Source organism: Pelophylax lessonae (assembly GCF_965119305.1).
Source record: "Pelophylax lessonae genome assembly, chromosome: 10".
Lineage (NCBI taxonomy): Eukaryota > Metazoa > Chordata > Amphibia > Anura > Ranidae > Pelophylax > Pelophylax lessonae.
The window spans coordinates 163,561,415-163,583,246 of record NC_138777.1 but is presented as its reverse complement, the minus strand read 5'-3'; the positions used below and the strand labels follow the sequence as shown (position 1 = coordinate 163,583,246).

Genomic DNA, 21,832 nt, shown 5'->3' with positions numbered 1-21,832 from the left:
CTTCGTTACTATACATCTCTGACTATAGGCAAGACACATTTGTCTTTGTATTCCTCACCTGGTTGCCGCCACACATGCTTGATACCATCTGAACCAAATAAATTTATCTGCTTGTCTTCAGCAAACTGTTTGCTGGCTTTCTTGTGCATCATCTTTAGAGGAGGCTTCCTTCTGGGACAACAGCCATGCAGACCAATTTGATGCAGTGTGCGGCATATGGTCTGAGTACTGAAAGGCTGACCCCCCCACCACTTCAACCACTGGCAGCACTCATACCTCTATTCCCCAAAGACAACCTCTGGATATGACGCTGAGCACATGCACTCAACTTCTTTGTTCTGAGTGGAACCTGTCCTGTTAAACCACTGTATGGTCTTGGCCACCATGCTGCAGCTCAGTTTCAGGGTCTTGGCAATCTTCTTATAGCCTAGGCCAGTGATGGCGAACCTTGGCACCCCAGATGTTTTGGAACTACATTTCCCATGATGCTCATGCACTCTGTAGTGTAGTAGAGCATCATGGGAAATGAAGTTCCAAAGCATCTGGGGTGCCAAGGTTTGCCATCACTGTCCTAGGCCATCTTTATGTAGAGCAACAATTCTTTTTGTTTCAGATCCTCAGAGAATTCTTTGCCATGAGGTGCCATGTTGAACTTCCAGTGACCAGTATGAGAGAGTGAGAGCGATAACACCAAATTTAACACACCTGCTCCCCATTCACACTTGAGACTTTGTAACACTAACGAGTCACATGACACCAGGGAGGGAAAATGGCAAATTGGGCCCAATTTGGACATTTTAAATTAGGGGTGTACTCACTTTTAATGCCAGCGGTGTAGACATTAATGGCTGTGTTTGAGTTATTTTGTTATTTTGAGGGGACAGCAAATTGATACTGTTATACAAGCTGTACATTGTAGCAAAGTGTCATATCTTCAGTGTTGTCCCATTAAAAGATATAATAAAATATTAACAAAAATGTGAGGGGTGTACTCACTTTTGTGAGATAATATATATATATATATATATATATATATATTCAAAAGAAGAGATGGACTCACGTAAATGTAATATATATATATATATATATATATATATATATATATATATATATATGATTTTTACACTGTTTTCAGATATTTATTCACTATAATTGAATGCACTTTATTAAAAGGAGAGCGCTGCACTTTTTTGTGACAAATTATGACATTACCTTGCAGAGTGTTGCCTTATGAGTTTATGTGTAATCTCCATTACTGTGTTGCCAGCAGAGTTATGTATAAATCTCCATTAGTGACTGTATATAGATGGGTGTAAATATATATATATGAGTTTTGATTTTACATTTAGTTGATATATGATTATCAATTATATGAAGTTGTGTGACTTCAGTCTGCAGGCAATAGTAACTTGATTAACAAGTCCGTTTGAAATGCCAGCCCTGCTATTTGCACTAGAAAACAAACTGATATGCAGAATAGTACCATCCTGTACTTAAGTTCCTGTTAGCCAGACATTACGGGGGCCAGAAAATAATTGATGATCGTCCATGACAGGTCATTCCTTTATCTCGCCCTCTACTTCAAAGACTGTCCGTTTTAGATATGCAATGAAGATGGACTATCTGTTGTAGGGTTGGACAATGTGCTCCGGAGATGAACCTTGCATATCTTAATTTTCAATTTCAGAGCAAACCAACAGGTATAAATAAATTCTCCCTCCAACAGAGAGGAGGGGTTAGCAAGGGGCTGAATTATGCTAAACTAGGCGAGGAGGAAGTTGTCCAATCCTGAACGAGATACGCCCAGAGGGAGGAACAGGGCAGGATAGCTGAACCAATCAGAATAGCCCTATACAAGTCTATGCGATATAGATCTATAAGAGTGAAGGTAAAGGGAGAGGAACTTGCTCTTGCATTATGGAACTCCGATAGGGAGGGTAACTATAGACTTTTAAGGTATACATTGCTTGTCCTCTTTGTGTTGGTAGTGCTGTGTTTGTATATGAGTATCAGACTCTATATTTGTTTAGTTAAACTAGTAATATTTTCCATTTTTATATCTACTATAGATAGATTGTTATAAATTAATTTAGGCTTTCAGGCTATATACCAATAAAACTAATATTGCTGTTTTGAAACTTTCACTCATGGTCAAAGAACTCTCATTTAACCCGAATATTGTCTGAGGTAAATTACATCTCATATCTTCTGGGTAACATAATTGGCGATCATGAAGCGTTGACCAGACTTAGAGTATTTAATACAGCAATACCGAGATTTGTGTTATACAAATTACAGTTATTGGGTTGGGTTAAAACTGTTACAGTTTACCGGTAGTTTGAAGGCCACAGCAATTTAATCTAGGAAAAACAATAAAAATTTGTTTTTAGTGGGTATTAGAAGAACTCTAAAGAAAGAGGGAGGATACACCACAGAGTTTTTTTTTAAATATATCCCGTAATTATTGTTACATAGTATGTTGGATGAACCCTTTCAAAACCGGTAAATGTAAAGGGAGAGGATATACTGAGCGGGAAAATTATTCTTTGCTTTTTTTGTTGCTGTTGTGCTTATCAAGCCTCATGTCTTGAGGTTGCTTGAGGGTGACTACACATGTGTTTTATTTGAAAGACACTGAAAAAGTGTCATTTGTATTGTTGGTTGGAAAATTTTACAATTTACTTTTTTTTCTTTTTGTTTTTAAAGACTCAAAAGAATAACTTGATAAGCTTGTTTTCTTTTTGTATTCTGTGTTTAAAAAGGTTCAACAAGTCTTGTTTTTTTTTTTTTTTTTATTTTAATTTTTTTTTTTTTTCTCTGTTTGTTTTTAAAGACTCAAAAGAATAACTTGATAAGCTTGTTTTCTTTTTGTGTTCTTTGTTGGAAAAGTTCAACAAATCTTGGTTGGGCGTTAGATTCTGTGTCCGCTAGAGGCATTGTATTAAAACTAAGTCACAGAGAGTTTTGAGGAATGTACAAGTTGTAATATTTCCCTTTTGGTCAAAGTGGAAATTTAGAGCAGTAACTTGCAAGAAGATAGGTTCTGATGTTTTAGTTAAATGATCAAAGGTTCTAGAGGTATGTAAATGTGGATCAGATAAATATTATCTGAACTGTACAATTGATTTAATATTTTCTAAATCAGTCACACTGAGTATACTGTACTTCGTATGTGGTTTAGACTATTGCTTTTTTTTTTATTTTTATATGGCAGTGCATGCTGCTTAAAGTTTTGAAGCCAAAATTTTTTTTGTGTGTTTGTAGATTTTTTTTGTTCTCTCCACTTAGTATAAATGGAATTGGGGGTAGTCCATTGGTATAAACACCACATTGTTTACCCTTCTATTGTCTACCTAGAGCAGTGATGGAGAACCTTGGCACCCCAGATGTTTTGGAAATACATTTCCCATGATGCTCAACTACACTGCAGAGTGCATGAGCATGATGGGAAATGTAGTTCCAAAACATCTGGGGTGCCAAGGTTCGCCATCACTGACCTAGAGGCTTGTCCACTCTATTGTTTCTGGTGAACTCGCTATTGTTTGTATTTGTCTACCTGGTCTATTGTGTTTTGGGAGGAGATTCAGCCTAGCCAAGAAGATACTATTGTTATCTTAATTTTTGTGTCTCCACCCCGTTGCATATTCTAGTTTTAAACATCTGTGGTGTTACAGTAGCACAGTTTGGCCAAGAACTACACACATTTAATGTTGCAAAATACATCCTTAAAAGAGGATCTGGAATTAGCCAAAAATACCATTAGTAACTTACAAGTTGCTATAACAAATTCTAATGTTAGCCACCAGCAAACAACCATAGACAACAATAAAGGCCTGGGAGAGGTTGACCAGCTAGCACATAGCCATTTAAATGGTTGTCTGCACCTTCATGTCAGGAGCAGCTAGTACAATTTCCCCATACCAGGGATTGCAATGCAACTGGTTTGGATATTCCTAGAGGCAACAGAAAATTATCCTCATCTGGAACTTGTGCTAGATTGAGCAACTCATTTGAAGGGGTGAGCTCTTCTGAGAGTGCCCCACTATCTGGTACACTGCCAGAAAGAGTTGCTACCGTAATCCAGTTTTAGGCATCGAGTGTTCACAGTCTATAACTACACCAGTGGTTAAGAGATGCTTTAAAACTTTACAACAGATAAAATGCTACACATGTGGATTATTTGGCCACATTGCCAATTTTTGTTTGTCTCCTGGTGAAGAGATAGTGACACCCAATTAATATAGAACCCAGAGGTGGGACGTTGAAGTGTATTCACCACACTGGGGAACTTGGCCTAGAAGTACTAAATATGAAAAGATCAGATCAGGCATTCCTTCCTCAACTATTCACGCCGAGAATGAGTTTTTACGGTATGAAATTCAACAACTAAAAGTGGAAAGAGATGATTTTGTCAGAGAATTCCACACTTTTAAAAAAACATTTATTGAATCCTTGAATTTGAAAGATAAGGAAGGAGGAATTTGCACAGTGGGAAGATCCCAAACAGGAATAGGGAAACAGAGAATATAATGCCTATTTCGGTGGTCTAGAATGTTGTATGGTTTGATTTCAGTATGTTTTATGGAAAATGGCTAGATTACTAACTTTCATCTATAAGTTTATATTTTATAGGTTCAGTGAACTCATAAAAAAAATACTTACATATAAAGCAGGTGTGCGTATATAGATGTGTATATATATACCTAAAAACACACACCTAACAAAGGTAATGTATTCTAGGCTAGGTACTCGGGTTTCATTGTTTTATTTTTTTTTTTGTTTCTCTTTCTTTCAGAAAAGTTAAAATCTGGCAAAACAACAGACTAGCTGGGTCTGTGTTGTTTTATGCCATAGTTAAATTACATTTAAGTTTTTTTCCATGTTTATTTCTTAATTTATGGTTCTTTTCTCTACTCTCTTAGTCTCCTGTTGCAGGAAACCCATAACAATACATTAATAAATACATGCGTTTTACCTATCCATAACGTATTGGATTCAATCTCAATGAATGGGTGTGTCTGTGTGATGTAATGGATATGTATGAACTGTCTATGGGTAAACAAACATTTTTTTTTTCCCAGGGGTCTGAACATACCATGGGTCAATGGCCATTAATAAGAATTGTGATCACAATAACGCTAATGCTTTTAACTTATAATTTTATTTTATAATGAGCTCAGTACTGGTACCAAAAGGTTTTTAAATTTTCAAAAAAAATAACCTGCGCACAGATAGGAGATCTCAATCATTATAACATGCAGTAACTGTAGGAATTTTTTTGTTTCTCCTTTGTCTTTTCCTGGGGCTCGGAGTGAAGTTTCATTCACTCTGATACTCAGAAACTACATAACACATCATTTTGTACCTTATGGCATCTTATGGATTCAGTATGTTGTGTTTTGTTTTTTGTTCTCTTCCAAATTGTCGCATGTCCTTTTATCAACAGAGTGTAGGTATGTGGGTTTGTCTTAACATTGTTTTTTTTAAATGAATGTACTGTCGAGACTGACTCATTACCTCTGCTGGAAGTCTGTTCCAAGCATCCACTACTATTTTAGTACATTAGGAACCTCTCAGAGAGGTTGAGTGAGGTGTTATTAATCATTTCTTAGTCTTGTATTTTAGGAACAATGCACAAACAAACATTGGTGGACAAGGCAGATATGTCCCAGACATGGCAATATACTTTAGGGAAAAAAATAACACAGGGGACCGTATAGCATGGTTTTTTATGCTTGCTTTAAGGAGAAGCCTCTGAATTGGAGTAATTACAGTCAGGCCTACCTAAATTCTAAAATAATTTTTTTGTCTCTTTCATTAACCAGAGTTTCTCTCTGTATGTTTTTTTTTTTTTTGTTCAAAGCCTGACTTACACAGTTGTGTTTTGTCTCTTTCATTAACTAGAGTTTCTCTCTGTATGTTTTTTTTTTTTTTGCTCAAAGTCTGACTTACACAGTCGTGTTAAAAGAGGACCAATTGGTATGGTAATACCTACCATACAGAGAGTGTCTTTTGGATAGCTGCAAAGTTTGCAAGCATTTTGATTTTTTTTTAACTAACATACAGCTTCAATTCTCTTTAAAAAGAGAAAGGTGTAGGGCAAATGTAATGTTGAGCCAGCACCAAATCTGTACTTTTTTTTTTTTTTATTAATCTTAATTTAAATTTTTTTAATTTTTAATCTTTATTTTTTTATTATTATTTTTTTATTTTTTTTTCTTATTTTTATCTTTTTCTTTTCTTTATCACCTTAAATTTGGGGTGATTCCCAAGTTTGGTTTTGCTAAAAAAAAAAAAAAGAGGGGAGTATGGGGAACATTATAGTGAGAACATTTAAAAATATTGGTATAGAATATTAAAGCTCCCATAGAGCATTTTGTGTATGGGCCAATTCCCAACAGTTTTGTATCCCTTCCACCATTGAATAATTGCTTTATATACATTGATTGAAGCTTCCTCTTGTCATTTAGCTATTACCAACTATGGCAATAGTAACAATAACACCAGGTTTTGGCAACAGTCATTCAACAATTGTTTGTTTTTTACATGTTACACATAGTCCGCTCTACAGCCCAGATATGTGGTCAGTGTTTTTTTTTTTCTCTCCAAGTTAAAATCATTGGTCAATTCTTTTTTTTGGGTGCCATGATTAAGTTCAAAGAGCAACCTTGAATATCATATAGATATACTGGGACTTGTGAGACTCATAGTGATTGGCAAATAGCTGGCCTGGTATAGTACAATTGTACTTAAATTTAATTTAATTTAGTTTAGTTATTCCTGAAGCCACGAGTAACTGGGGACATCACACTTCTCCGCATTCTGACATTACGTTATTTTGTCTGCTTGGTTGACACTGCCTACTCTGTTCGGAGCCTACTAAAGGAATGACCTCTGTCTCACAGCCTGCAAAAGGCATGACTCCTACAGTAGCTACATACGGTAGCAAAGGACGAAACTACGTGCACAATTGTGTGGCACCAGTCAAGGTTAGCCCATCAGGGTTTGGATAACTGAACACAGTTTCAGTAAACGGAGTCAGTGGTGAGTCGTGGATAGCAACCAAACCCCCCTGTAGACTTGAAAGGTCACACACAACACAGTGGTAACCAGCAGAAGGCATGGCAGAGTTATCTGCAGGCATATGACAATGGATGAATAAAGGGGGTGATGAAAATCTAGAAGCACCTGGCTGAAGGGTCAACTATTCAAATTGTTAAACATTTCAATAGGAGAGGGTCTCATTATTATGTTGCAGTAAATCTATAGCAAGACTAAACAAAGGTCCTTACTACTCAGAATTACAAGATAAGCAGTAATTTGAATGCATATGTCTTAAAAGTACACGTGTTTCTTTCCCTACCTGTGTCCACATTAATAAAGTATAATCACAGAAAGCCAGGAAAGCTGGTCCAAAGTCTGTTGCGGAATACGCTGTATCCAGTTGGAATCCCCATGGAAGGCTGTCCCAGAAGCAAGAGCAACAGGACTAGATTTGCATTATGGACTTTCGTACTATTATTATTGGACTATTGAGAACTAAGATCCTCATTTTTTTTTTGTAGTTTGGTCTCTTATTATTCTTTTTTTTATGGAGTTATTACATCCAGAACAAGTAATGAACTGCTGATACGGAGATCCAGGAATGTGGGCTGTAGAGACGGAGAGTTTATTGAGTTTTTTTTTTTCTCAACTAGTTTTATTTCAGATAGCACTGACAAAAACTCAAAAGGAGATTACACCTAAACCATTATTTTATGTGGGGCCTTTGCTTTCTGCAGGCCCCAAGCGGGCATCTGTTGCCTTTTGAGTTTATGTGTAATCTCCATTACTGTGTTGCCGATGAGGAGTTATGTATAAATCTCCATTAGTGACTGTATATAGATGGGTTTAAATATATATATGTACGAGATATTGAGTTTTGATTTTACATTTAGTTGATATATGATTATCAATTATACGAAGTTGTGTGACTTCAGTCTGCAGGCAATAGTAACTTGATTAACAAGTCTTTTTGAAATGCCAGCCCTGCTATTTGCACTAGAAAACAAACTGATATGCAGAATAGTACCATAGTGTACTTAAGTTCCTGTTAGCCAGACATTACGGGCCAGAAAATAATTGATAATCGTCCATGACAGGTCATTCCTTTATCTCGCCCTCTACTTCAAAGACTGTCCCTTTAGATATGCAATGAAGATGGACTATCTGTTGTAGGGTTGGACAATGTGCACCGGAGATTAACCTTGCATATCTTAATTTTCAATTCCAATGCAAACCAACAGGTATAATTAAATTCTCCCTCCAACAGAGAGGAGGGGTTAGCAAGGGGCTGAATTATGCTAAACTAGGCGAGGAGGAAGTTGTCCAATCCTGAACGAGATACGCCCAGAGGGAGAAACAGGGCAGGATAGCTGAACCAATCAGAATAGCCCTATACAAGTCTATGCGATATTGATCTATAAGAGTGAAGGTAAAGGGAGAGGAACTTCCTCTTGCATTATGGAACTCCGATAGGAAGGGTAACTATAGACTTTTAAGGTATACATTGCTTGTCCTCCTTGTGCTGGTAGTGCTGTGTTTGTATATGAGTATCATACTCTATATTTGTTCAGTTAAACTAGGAATATTTTCCATTTTTGTATGTACTATTGATAGATTGTTGTAAATTAATTTAGTCTTTCAGGCTATATACCAATAAAACTAATATTGCTGTTTTGAAACTTTCACTCATGGTCAAAGAACTCTCATTTAACCCGAATATTGTCTGAGGTAAATTACATCTCATATCTTCTGGGTAACACAGAGTAAGAACAAAAAAAAATGTCCAGCGGTTTACAGCTACTTTAAGGCAACTGTATGTGAATGGGTGGTGCTACAGCTACAGCTTAAAAACATTTTCACTTATGTGGTAAACCTTCCCCGACGCACTGTTCCACACAGACTATTTAAGATACATACAGAAACCATTAGCATAGTCACAACAAAATGTAATAAAAAATAGAATTAACAGGAAACCATCAAATGAAATGAATTTTCATGCAGTAACTGGTATTTGTATCTTATACACATTAAATATTACACAGGTGACAGGTTCAAAAGGTGGTAAGTATTTCCGCCAGTGTGAAAGAACACTAAGGGCATATAGACATTTCCACAGGTAAACCTTTCTTGTTGAATAATGGTCTTTTTTTTATACATCAATGAGAAGAATATCCCCAATCATGTTTCTGCCCCTTTAGGGCACAACAATTAAAGCGGCCCTATACAGTCGGAGTCCTGAACTGTTAGTTGGTGATGTTACTGATACTGAAATGAACAAAAGACCATTACTCTACAAAAAAGGTTTACTGGTGGAAATGTCTATATGCCCTTAGTGTTCTTTACAAGAAAGGTGTCTAGGTGAGGGGAGGGAAATATATGTCCGTAAAGAAGAAAGCACCATCACTCCAGTCTTCTACAGTACCCTGAAATTATTGAGCATTTATCTCTATGCAGTGGATAGTACTCGCATGCTTACCTGTGAGATCACTAAATTTGGTCACACCATACTCTGCTGTTCCCATCTCATCTCTCTGTAAACGAGCTGCCTCCTCCATGTTCTTGGAAAATACAGATAGGCGGTACGAGAATTCTGTGATAAAGAAAATCACAAGCTGGAGTTGGTTAGTATGTGGTTAGACATACTTGAACATATGGATAATCCAGGCTATTCTACTGACAGAAAATGCAACCCCAGGGAGGGCCAAGAAAAAACACTGAAAGACCAGGTGCTGCTACAAGAAAAATATTTAATAATATGACAAAGCTGAGGACAAAACTGAAGCTCCTATTAGGTTATATTGAGATGACCTCACATCCAGTTTATAGTGTTTAATTAAGGTATTTGGAGAACTCCAGCTCACCGCCTTACAGACCACAACATCCCACACCTTGGACCAAGCTGCCCAGGAGGACAAAACCATCCTTGTGGAGTGCCCCCGGGTCTCCTGAGTGGGGGGGGGGGTGTGGGTGGGGAGGCCTTGCATGGAGTAGGCTGCCCAGATTGTCTTCGCTATCAATGTAGGAATGGTAGAAATGTCTCTCAAGGGGCCACTGTGCCCATTCTGGGACCTTGTGTAAATACAAAGAGAGCATCAGTCCTCCGGAGTGATTCAGTCCTTGCTAAGTACGTTTGAAGTATCAATTTAAGGTCTAATCCCTCCAGACAGAAGGTGGAAAGAATGGAAAGACTGATTACCAATTAAAATGTAATTCCATTGAAACCTTGGGTAGAAAACTCAGCGTGGTGTTAAGGCCCTCCCTATCTGGAAGGAAAGTACAGTATGGCTCTTTGCAGCAGAATGCTGCGATGTCGAAGAGCCGCCTTGCTAAGACTATGACCGTGAGCAATACTGTCTTCAGAGTGAGATACCATAATGGACTATTCAAATCTGGGAAGAAGAGTGTCTTCAACAATCATCTCAAAACTAATGGCAGTAGAAGAAAGGACGTATAGGAGGGCGAATCTTGATTACTGCTTTGAGAAATCGGATCGCCAGAAATTTCTTAGACCACAATGAATCTGTAAGAGCCGAAAGTGCTGACACCTGAACCTTAAGGGTGTTGTGGCCACACCCCATGTCCAGCCCAGTTTGTATAAAGTCCAGCACATTAGGCACCATGGGGAAGCGAAAGGCAAATTCACGTTAAACACGTTTAATTCAAGTTATTCTATAATAAGTTATCTTGATACAAACCAGCCGACAGGAGGGTGGACATTAATGACTCACAGAAATTCAGACCTGGAAGTTTGGTTCTTTCAAATTCCACAGTAAAAACCAGACGGGCTGGGTTGGGGTGACTTGGTTGTTAAAAAGGAGTTAATCTCAGGCTTGAGGCAGCCTGATAGAATGGCAAACCATGGCCTCCTCGGCCAGAAGGGAACAATCATGATAACAAACACTTCTTCCTCCATTATCTTGATCAAGGATTTGAAAATTGGAGCCGCTGGGGGAAACAGGTAGACCTGCCTGAAGTTCCAACTCTGAGAGAGGGCATCCAGGGCTAGAACTTATGAAAAGAAGTAGCGGGAGAAAAATAGAGGTACCTGGCATTTGAATGGCGTTGCAATCAAATCTACCGTATACTGGGTACTTCCTACTGAGTGAACACTTTCAATAAAATACTTTGGATTCAGGATCCATTTCTTTTGGAGTGAAAACCTGCTCAACTGATCCACCAGAGAGTTCTGAGGACCCGGTAGACACGATGCAGAAAGGTCCTATAAATTGGCTTCCGCTAACACAAAAATCTCAGTTGTGACCTGGAGAAGCTGCAAACTCTTTGTGCCCTCTTGCCTCAATATGTATGATACTGCCAACACATTGTCTGCCAACACATTATCCATCAGAAGTCTGACCCTCATGCCCCGAATGATGGGCAAAAATGTCCATGCTTCCCTGGCCACTCTCAGTTCCAGGAGATTGGAGGAACATGGCAGAAATGGAAGCTCTCAAATCTAGACAATGATCCCCCCAACCATGGAGACTGGCATCTGACATAATCGTCATCCAGTCTCCAGAGTTAAAGGCAACAATATCTCTCCTGCGCTCGAGTGGTATGCAGAAGGTGAATGTTCTAGGTGGTTTTATGACACAAATGAAGTGGTCTTGCTGCCCCCATCAGGACCAAGGGTATCCAAAAGGCACTACAAGAAAACAACAAGAGAAGGGCGCACCGACCTTGTGCATTACCACTTAAAAGTTTATTAGAATCAAAGAAGGGTAGCGTACCATATACTCAAAAACGTAGCATATGAACAAGCATATAGGAAATGGGCACCGCTCGCTTCCAGGACACTTCTCTACTGCTGGATAGCTTGATGGCGTCCTCAAAACCTGGCGATTTTGGCTCTGAGGAAGAGGGTCCTCCCTCGAAACACGTAAGCCACATCAGGTTTTGAGGACGCCATCACGCTATCCAGCAGTAGAGAAGTGTCCTGGAAGCGAGCGGTGCCCATTTCCTATATGCTTGTTCATATGCTACGTTTGTGAGTATATTGTACGCTACCCTTCTTTGATTCTTATTAACTTTTAAGTGGTAATGCACAAGGTCGGTGCGCCCTTCTCTTGTTGTTTTCTTCCAGGGATAAAGGGCCTGCCCGGAGAGAGACTGCTCCTCTTGGTCCAACATAGAAGGTCTTCGCAGCTGAAGCAAGGAATCGGCAACTTCTAAATCAAGGGGCCTTGATGCCACTTAACAGGCAGAACTAAAACCTCTTTGCGTGCCATTGTGCCCAAGGGATCGCAGCGATACCTGCTGTCAGGTCTTGGTAAAAACTCATCCCTTGATGCACCATTATCAGGAATAAAGATATACTGTATAATCTTCATGGATTCTGAACAAACTCGATCGATCTTGTCCTCTGGAAGGTAAATCCTGGAGCAAACCGCGTTGAAGGCCATACCCAGGTATGTAAGGTTCTGAGAAGGAATGAGCTGGCTTTTTTCTGAGTTCCCCATCCAACCGAATTCTGCCAGGGTGCACAGCACTTGATCTCGGTGTTGCATGAGTAGCTTCTTTGACTGGGCCAGGACAAGGACATTGTGCATACAATGGTATATACCAATGTGCTTTCCCACAGGTAGGCAACAACTGTTACTAGAACTTTTGAAAAGGTTCTTGGGGCTGAACAGAGGCCAAACGGTAGGCACCTAAACTGAAAGTGGCTGCCTTTGAAGTGGAACCTTGGATATTGCTGATGATTCTTTGCCATTGGAATATGGAAATAAGCATTTTCTAGATTTATGGATATCATCCAGTCATTTCTCTGAATCACATCAGTTATGGTCTTGAGACACTCAATGCGAAATGATTGCTGCTTGAGGAATGAATTCAGGTACTTGAGGTCCAAAACAGGCCGCCACTTGCCCGATGCTTTCCGCACGAGAAATAGACGGAAATACATGCTTTTCCCTTTCTCTAACCTTGAAAGAGGAGTCATGGCCTGCTATCTTAGCAACTCTTATGTAAAGATCTAGTTTTGCCTTCTTTGAAGACCTAGGGATCTTTGTTGAAACAAAGAAATGTACTGAAGGCGTGTTTTCAAATTTGAAGGCGAAGCCCCCTGTAAACTACCTTCAGTAATCACTCATCCCTAATCCTTTCCATCCAAACCTCGCCAAAGAGAGCAAGCCTTGCTGCTGCAGGCTAACTCCGTATGGGCAAACCTTCAGAAAGACTTAGCTGCTGTCTTGGAGGATTGGGTGGACTTCTCTTCCTATGCAGTAAGATCTAGCATCATTGAATTGATCCTGACTTTTCCTATTTGATTGAAAGGACTGCATCCGTCATCTCTGATCCTGGGGAAGAAGGCCAGATTTCTCCCCAGTCATCGGTGGATCGCATCCTCCAATATTTTACCAAACAATGTCCCACCTGTGAATAGGATAGAACAAAGATCTTGCTTGGAAGCCGAATCTACCCACCAGTGTCAGGCATGATCACGCATGAACATGAATGCAACATTAACAGACAGAGTAGAATTGACAGGGTGTGCATAGATCATACCATCTAAAAGTAATTCCCCTATTTGTGCCTATAGAGTTGCGAACATGGACATGAGTACACAATTTGGAGTCACGCATGGACATGAGTGCAATGTATGTTGATGCAATTGGGAAGGAAAAGGGGTACGTAGGCACAAAAACCAACAATCGATATCTAACAACTGTTTACGTACATACACTATTTTATAAGTATGGAGGGGTTTCATATGACCAGAGAAATAAGTGCTAGTGCATATTCCACGGATTGGGGCATGTTATGCACGTGCAATGATAAAATATGATTGCAAAGGGGAACATTTTGTTGTAAGACAGTGCTGGGTTTCACAAACAGCATTTTTAAGGGACATTACACCCTTTATTCTTGCAGCAGTCTATAGCTTTACAATTAAAATAATAGCCACACCGTAGTGCCGGAACACCAATGCCAGAAAAACAAAGTATAGTCCACCTGGTTGCACTAGGTAGCTGCGATGTTATATACAGTTTTACTAACACAAGTTGCAAAATTGTGTACAGACGTTAGGATTAGTTTTACCCTCCATCATGAAGGGGTTACTAAAGGACTTTGCAAATGTGTTGTGTGCTTACCTATTACCTAATTTTTTTGTTAAATGAGTAACTAGGAATGCTATATACCCCATAATCATTCATGTGAAGGAGGCATATATCTAGGTTCACCTGTTATTTTAAGGGGGTTCCATATTTTAACCCCCCCCATTTAGAACTCGCTTGCCCCCCATCAATCTGCATTAAGTTCCCACCTTAAAGGTTCAAAGTTTGGATATCAGGACCTGGAGATGTCTTCTCTTTTTTTTCTAAGTATGACTAAAGGCAAAACTTTTTTTTTTAGTTTTGGCTGGAGTGGAGAGGGATGAGAATACCTGTCAGGTTTATATTTCTGTTTGTGTCCCTGTTAGGGAGATCACCCTCTCTATTTGTTCTGTTTACCATTATCATTGAAAGTGAAAGGAAAAAAAAATCCCAAATTTTGGGTTGTTCCAAGAAAAGAAATAGAGAAAAAGAAATCCTCCAATGGAGACATTCGTTTTGCTGACCTGGGGGTCCCCCAAGGAATTTTCTTAATTTGAAGGGATTTCCTCTAACTTCCTGTTTGGCTATGGGACAGGAAGTGAAGGGAAATCTCTGCAATGGGACACAGATGGCAAAATAAATCTGATCCTCCCTTGCTCTATCCAAAATTTAAAAAAAATGTTGCCTATAGTTTTACTTTAACTTATGTGTATGAACATTTTGCTGTGTACACGGTATGTCTTTATGATGTTCACATGAAAAACTTTATTATTTATGTGGCAATGGAGATTATACATTTATTATGATCTATAATACAGATAAGAACTTCCTGAAGAAGGGGTTGATGCCCAAGAAACGCATTGAAATTCCACAACCCCACAGTTATTTTTCCTGCAACAATGGAACATCTAATGTGGTTCATGTCCATCTTTATTTATTTGGGGTATCTGAGGTATATGTACTAAGATTGTTATATACAAACCCGATTCCAAAAAAGTTGGGAGGCTGGGACACTGTACAAATTGTGAGTAAAAAAGAAATGGACTAATTTACAAATCTCATAAACTTATATTTTATTTACAATATAATATAGATAACATATCAAATGTTGAAAGTGAGACATTTTGAAATGGCATGCCAAATATTGGCTCATTTTGGATTTCATGAGAGCTACACATTCCAAATAAGTTGGGACAGGTAGCAATAGGAGGCTGGAAAAGTTAAATGTACATAAAAGGAACAGCTGGAGGACCAATTTGCAACTTATTAGGTCAATTGGCAACATGATTGGGTATAAAAAGAGCCTCTCAGAGTGGCAATGTCTCTCAGAAGTCAAGATGGGCAAAGGATCACCAATTCCCCCAATGCTGCGGCGAAAAATAGTGGAGCAATATCAGAAAGGAGTTTTTCAGAGAAAAATTGCAAAGAGTTTGAAATTATCATCATCTACAGTGCATAATATCATCCAAAGATTCAGAGAATCTGGAACAATCTCTGTGCGTAAGGGTCAAGGCCAGAAAACCATACTGGATGCCCGTGATCTTTGGGCTCTAGACGGCACTGCATCACATACAGGAATGCTACTGTAATGGAAATCACAACATGGGCTCAGGAATACTTCTAGAAAACATTGTCGGTGAACACAATACACCGTGCCATTCGCTGTTCCCGCTAAAACTCTATAGGCCAAAAAAGAAGCCATATCTAAACATGATCCAGAAGCGCAGGCGTTTTCTCTGGGCCAAGGCTAGTTTAAAATGGACTGTGGCAAAGTGGAGAACTGTTCTGCGGTGAGACAAATCAAAATTTGAAGTTCTTTTTGGAAAACTAGAACGCCATGTCATCCCTACTAAAGAGGACAAGGACAACCCAAGTTGTTATCAGCGCTCAGTTCAGAAGCCTGCATCTCTGATGGTATGGGGTTGCATGAGTGTGTGTGACATGGGCAGCTTACACATCCGGAAAGGGACCATCAATGCTGAAAGGTATATCCAAGTTCTAGAACAACATATGCTCCCATCCAGACATCGTCTCTTTCAGGGAAGACCTTGCATTTTCCAACATGACAATGCCAGACCACATGCTGCATCAATTACAACATCATGGCTGTGTAGAGGAAGGATCCGGGTACTGAAATGGCCAGCCTGCAGTCCAGATCTTTCACCCATAGAAAACATTTGGCACATCATAAAGAGGAAGATGCGACAAAGAAGACCTAAGACAGTTGAGCAACTAGAAGCCTGTATTAGACAAGAATGGGACAACATTCCTATTCCTAAACTTGAGCAACTTGTCTCCTCAGTCCCCAGACGTTTGCAGACTGTTATAAAAAGAAGAGGGGATGCCACAGTGGTAAACATGGCCTTGTCCCAACTTTTTTGAGATGTGTTGATGCCATGAAATTTAAAATCAACTTATTTTTCCCTTAAAATTATACATTTGATATGTCATCTATGTTGTATTCTGAATAAAATATTGAAATTTGAAACTTCCACATCATTGCATTCTGTTTTTATTAACAATCTGTACAGTGTCCCAACTTTTTCGGAATCTGGTTTGTACATTTTCAGCAACATGACCATAGTAATATTTTTTAATGTAACTTTTTACTGAACTGAATAAAAATTGTTTATTTTATGAAACCTTGTTATATATTGATACCTTGAAAGTCCTGTAGTTTTTTTTTTTATATACTGTATAAGTTTGAGCACATGGTACCTTTTAGGATTGAATGTAAAAGCCCTCCTGTCCCTTCTGCATTGTACTGTAATTATACTGTCCCCCCTCTACATTGTAAAGCACTGCACAAACAGTTGGCACTATATAAATCCTGTATTATAATAATAATAATAAAGATGGTATTTCTACCCAATTTCTTTGGTTGAGTTTGATCTTAATTGTTTTTTTTTTTTTTGTCTTTGTAGAAGCATGAAAAGAAAGAATTGAAAGAATCAGAAATTTCTTCAAGAGGTGAAAATATTTTTTTTTAATTCAGGCTCCATTCACAACTAGGCATTTTTGGTTGATTTTCCTGATGCCAACATGGCATACTTATGATATAGCTCCACTCCTATATCCACCCACAGGACCTGTTTAACTCTATAAAAGTCGGACTGAGAGCAACCTCCCCCATTCTCCTTTTTGTCCTCAAAGATCAACACCTACAGACCGTTCCACTCAGGTTAAGCTCTTACCTGCCGACTACGTCGGAGTCCGTCTGGGTTCAGCCTTTCCCAGACGCAGTCCCACATCTTAGGCTTCTAAATGCACCAACAAGGTGGGGAGTGCCTTCTGGTGGTCTTCTGGGGCCGAGGTGTTCTCTATTCAGAGACAGTATTCCTCTTGTGGCATGCCTGCTGTGAAGTCTGGATCCAGCAGCTGTGAAATCCGGATCCAGCAGCTGGGACCGCATGTCGTCTGTGTTCCTGTGTATGCCCCTTACAGTGTCCTTGTGGCTACTGCCGGGTCTTTCAGGTCTACTTTTTTGCGATCCCGCTCCTCCACGCATGCGCGGTAGTCTCCGGCGGCCATGTTTTTGGGGCCTAGAGACCCCGGCGCATGCATGATGCGCTACAAGGATGCAGCAGCCATCTTGGATGAGGGAAAAGTCTTCCCTCAATTGACGTGGCCTTCCTGGATAGGAGGGAAGAAGAAAGAGGGAGAGGTGGAGCCTTTTATGAAGCGCCCTCTTTAAAGGGCACACAGATTTAGTAATGGATGCCTTTTCAGTCAGGCATCCAGACCAGCGGGTACTAGCAGTAGCAAGCAGAGTTCAAGTAAGGCTTGCTGGAAGAATAATGATTGGGGGGGGGGTGACTGTTGTTGAGGGGGTTCTGTGCAGATTCCTCCTTGGAAATAAATATAAAAAAAAGAGTTAAAAAGGTGTGTGTAAAGGAGTGTGGGTGTATAAACTGTGTGTATATATATATATATGTAGCACCCTACAGGTAGGTGCTAGGTAAATGCATAATGGGCCTTGTCTGCCTAACAGCAGGGCCATGATTTCTTTTGGTAGGGTGTCATGGTTTGCAGGTGTGTCTGCTGAAGGGGGAGTCACCCCACTGGCTCTGTGAGAGACTTCTCATAGGGCAGTGGAGGAAACCCAATCAGGGATACATTTAGGCTTGTAACTACCCCAGAAGGCAGATTCTGCTGCAAAGGATTCTGGGAGTGGGTATAAGTTTGAGGGAGAGCATGACTCATTGTCTTTGGCGGGAAGCAGAGTCCCAGGAGGGAGAGGACGGCTGTCTATCCTCTTGTCAGAGGAGGCAGATGTCTCGGGTGCTGCCTGAGAATCCAGAGAGCACTGAGTTGAGCTGAGGGGATCTCGTGTGCCGAGAACCAGCGGAGAGTGAGAGGGGTCCAGTCCCAGGAAAGCCTACACAGGTTGTGAGTACTGAGGATTGCCCCTGGGGGTCTGCCTAGAGTCAGTGGGGACCACTCCGGTGAAGTTTCTAGGATCCAAGTGTCAGCTAGCTGTAAAGGGGGCACCTAGTCAGAGGACCCTAAAGTGATAGAGGGAGTACCTAGGTTGAGGACCCTGAAGTGGCAAAGGGGGCGTCTGCAGTTGGGCCCTGAAGAGTTATTGCACAGTGTGAGTGCATCAGTTGAGAGTTGCAGCCATACAGGAATACACGGCAAGCTACCTCAAGCCAGGGCAAGGCTGGAGAGAGTAGTCAGTGACTTTGCAGTGCAAGCAGTGTCAGATGTTCAAGGTTCTACAGTACAGTCCTGGATCTGCTAGACTTAAGTCGGGGTTCCAGCACAGCTTTCAGAGATACAGTGTGTTCAAAGCATTAGTAAGCGTTGGCTAGCGTCGGCTGGCGTCAAGACAGTGCTAATGGGCATTTTTGCTACAAAAGTCCCAGAATTGTACATAGTCGAGCCAAAGGAGTATCGCACTCATTCCCTTCTCCCATCCCCTAAAACTACAATAAAACAACCAAACAAAGATGCCGGAGTTGTCAATGTCTCAGTTCTCACACCCAGGGTTGCAGCTCACAAGGGCTGGAGAGGTATATATATATATATATATATATATATATATATATATATATATATATGTGTGTGTGTGTCTTTTCCTCTCTTATTTTCATTTCTATTGCTATACAGTCCCCTTTGTACATTTTGGTTCTTCTGCCAGCATGAGCCTACCGCCACATAGCCAGGACCAGCGCAATATCAGATAAGTACCGCCTTTGGGTAAGTAAGCAGATGAGGGACAAAAGAGTGCATTATGTCCTGATGAGCGTGCCTTCTTTTATTTATTTCAGCCCCGGCCACTCACACTCCTGCTCTAGGAGGTCAAGAGGTTCTCTGGATTATCAGGACTTTCCCAGGGCAGAGAGTGACTCTTGCAGTCCTGGCAGATCCCAGTATAAAGGGCGCAAATGTACGCGAGAAAGCACACGGCTTAACCTCCAAGGGGCTCAACGGCCAAGAGGCAAATGTTGGTCATGTGGAGATGGCCTGTTTCCAGGAAAGCTGGTTTGTAGCCACTGCTTCAAGAAGCTTGCTAGAGACCAGGAGTACGAGAGTCATCAGGTGTCAACACTGTTTAAAAGATTAGTCTCCCTGGCGGAATTTTCCCGGTCGTCTTGGACAACCAGGGACAGAAACGGACGGACAGAATATCGACCCTGTACCAGCTCTAGGCCAAACCACTGAACCCTCTCTAACCAGAGAGGTACCAGGCACTTCGGGGGTGACTACAGCTCAGCGTACTAGCCAGGCTGATTCGCCAGGTCCAGCAATTCAACCAACCTTCCAGGACGAGGGAGAAGATACAGCTTCCTCCTCGCCTGAGGAGCCGGAGGGTTCAGGCTTTGAATTTGCTATGGTGCCACCATAACCATCCGCTGCACTGGAATGGGAGGATCCTGAGCCTCCTCCAAAGAAAGAAAATACTTAATATCCCCACCTAAAGAAACAGGTAGCTACCTTTCCTCTTATGACAGAAATAAGAGGCCTGTTTTAAGAGGATTGGGAGAAAGGAGAGAGAAAATCCTGCTCGACCAATAGGTTACAGAAATTATACCCTTTATCAGAGGAGGATGGAGCACCTTTATCTAACCCCTCAATGGTGGATGCGGCAGTCACTAGACTGGCCAAGAATGAAATGTAACACTTCCAATGGAAGACTCTTCTTCTTTTCGCGATGTCCTGAACAGACGTATTGATACGGACTTGAGAAAGTCCTATCTCACAGCAGGCAGCCATAGACATCATTCGATGGTCGGTGACAGCCAAAAGAGCTTTGTGGCTAAAACCCTGGGTGGCGGATCCTTCCTCACAGCAGAATTGCTGCAAATTGCCTTTTGATGGGAAGGCCCTGTTTGACCAAAAGCTGGAGACAGCCATCTCCAGGGTTACAGGAGGAAGATCAGGTCTTCTACCCCAAGATTGAAGGTCTAGATGCAAGAGAGGGCGACCAACCAGAGGAGCCCCTAACAGGTAGCAGGATTTTGGAAGTTTTCACCCTAGAAGAAACTGGAGGGGTACACAATCAACCTTCATACGGTCAGAGAGAGCTAAGGTAGGTACCCAGAAGTCCTTTTGACGTCAGGCCAGGGGGGGTGGGGGGGGGGGTGTGCAGTTGGAGCGAGGCTGCTCAGATTTGCCCAGTTCTGGCAAGATCACTGCCAAGATCGCTGAGTTCAGTCCACAGTAATGCAAGGCCATTATTGGCCATTCAAACGACAACCCCCAGAAGACTCCTTTACCTCCACCTAGACAACCTAGTCGACCCTAAAGTTATCTGCTCTTCAAGAGTACATCAATATCTTGCTGGGTCAAGGGGCGATCATAGCAGTTCTGGCCTGTCAAAGGTTTACAGACTTCTACTTGCCTCTATTTCTGGTACAGAAAAAGACGGGGGGCTTCAGACCAGTAATCGATCTCAAGAAATGTAATTGATTTATTCAGATAGAGAGATTCAAAATGGAGTCCCTCAATACTTTAATCCAGGTAATTCAACCAGGGGGCTGGATGATTTTGGTGGACTTGTATGATGCCTACCTGCATGTCCTGATCATCAATCATAACATAGGTTCCTCAGGTTTGCACTAGGAGACAGACATTACCAATTTTTCTGCTTGCCCTTTGGGCTATCCACTTCTCCTTAAACCTTCACCAAGGTTCTGATTGCGGTTTTAGCCCCTCTGAGGGAGAAGGGGCTCAGAGTCCATCATTTCTTGGATGATATCATCCTCATGGCCCAGAACCAAGAACTCTTGCGGAGAGAGCTCCTACTGTACACCTTACTGGCATTTGGTTGGATAGTCAATCTTCAAAAGAGCTAACTGGAGCCAACACAGAGTATGATCTATCTGGGGGCCCAGTTCAATACTTGGGAGGCCACAGTTTCCTCGCCTCTTCGAAAGCTCCCCAAGATCAGGGAGAAATTCCAGCAAGCATTGGTAGCACCAGTATATATATACGTGTAGCCATAAGTGATAGGTAAACTATAATAGTTCACTGTAAACAATCAAAGTGACAAATAAACCATATCAGTTCATTTATAAGCAATCAGAATGAGTGATAGAAAAATATAAATGAGTGAGTCCCATGTGTATAGGTGAAATATTAACATCCAAGGTGATAAAGGTGGTCACAGTGTTTGGCAGATCCCGACACCATTAGGGGGAATTAAATATGCACTCACCAGATAATGTGGACCCAAAATACCATACAGTATATGGGTCAAATGAGGCTCACAAAATAGATCCTGGATTCCTCTGGATAAGACTGTA

At 40.8% G+C, this 21,832-nt stretch overlaps 1 protein-coding gene across 1 annotated transcript in view; it reads right to left on the bottom strand.

Moving 5' to 3' along the window:
* The window catches only part of CTSW (cathepsin W), a 133,283-nt gene that overhangs the window by 97,017 nt on the left and 14,434 nt on the right, over window positions 1-21,832 (bottom strand). Inside the window, exon 3 of the mRNA XM_082269650.1 lies at window positions 9,521-9,634. Coding sequence (XP_082125776.1) covers window positions 9,521-9,634 — 114 coding nt within the window. The remainder of the gene's footprint in view (window positions 1-9,520; window positions 9,635-21,832) is intronic.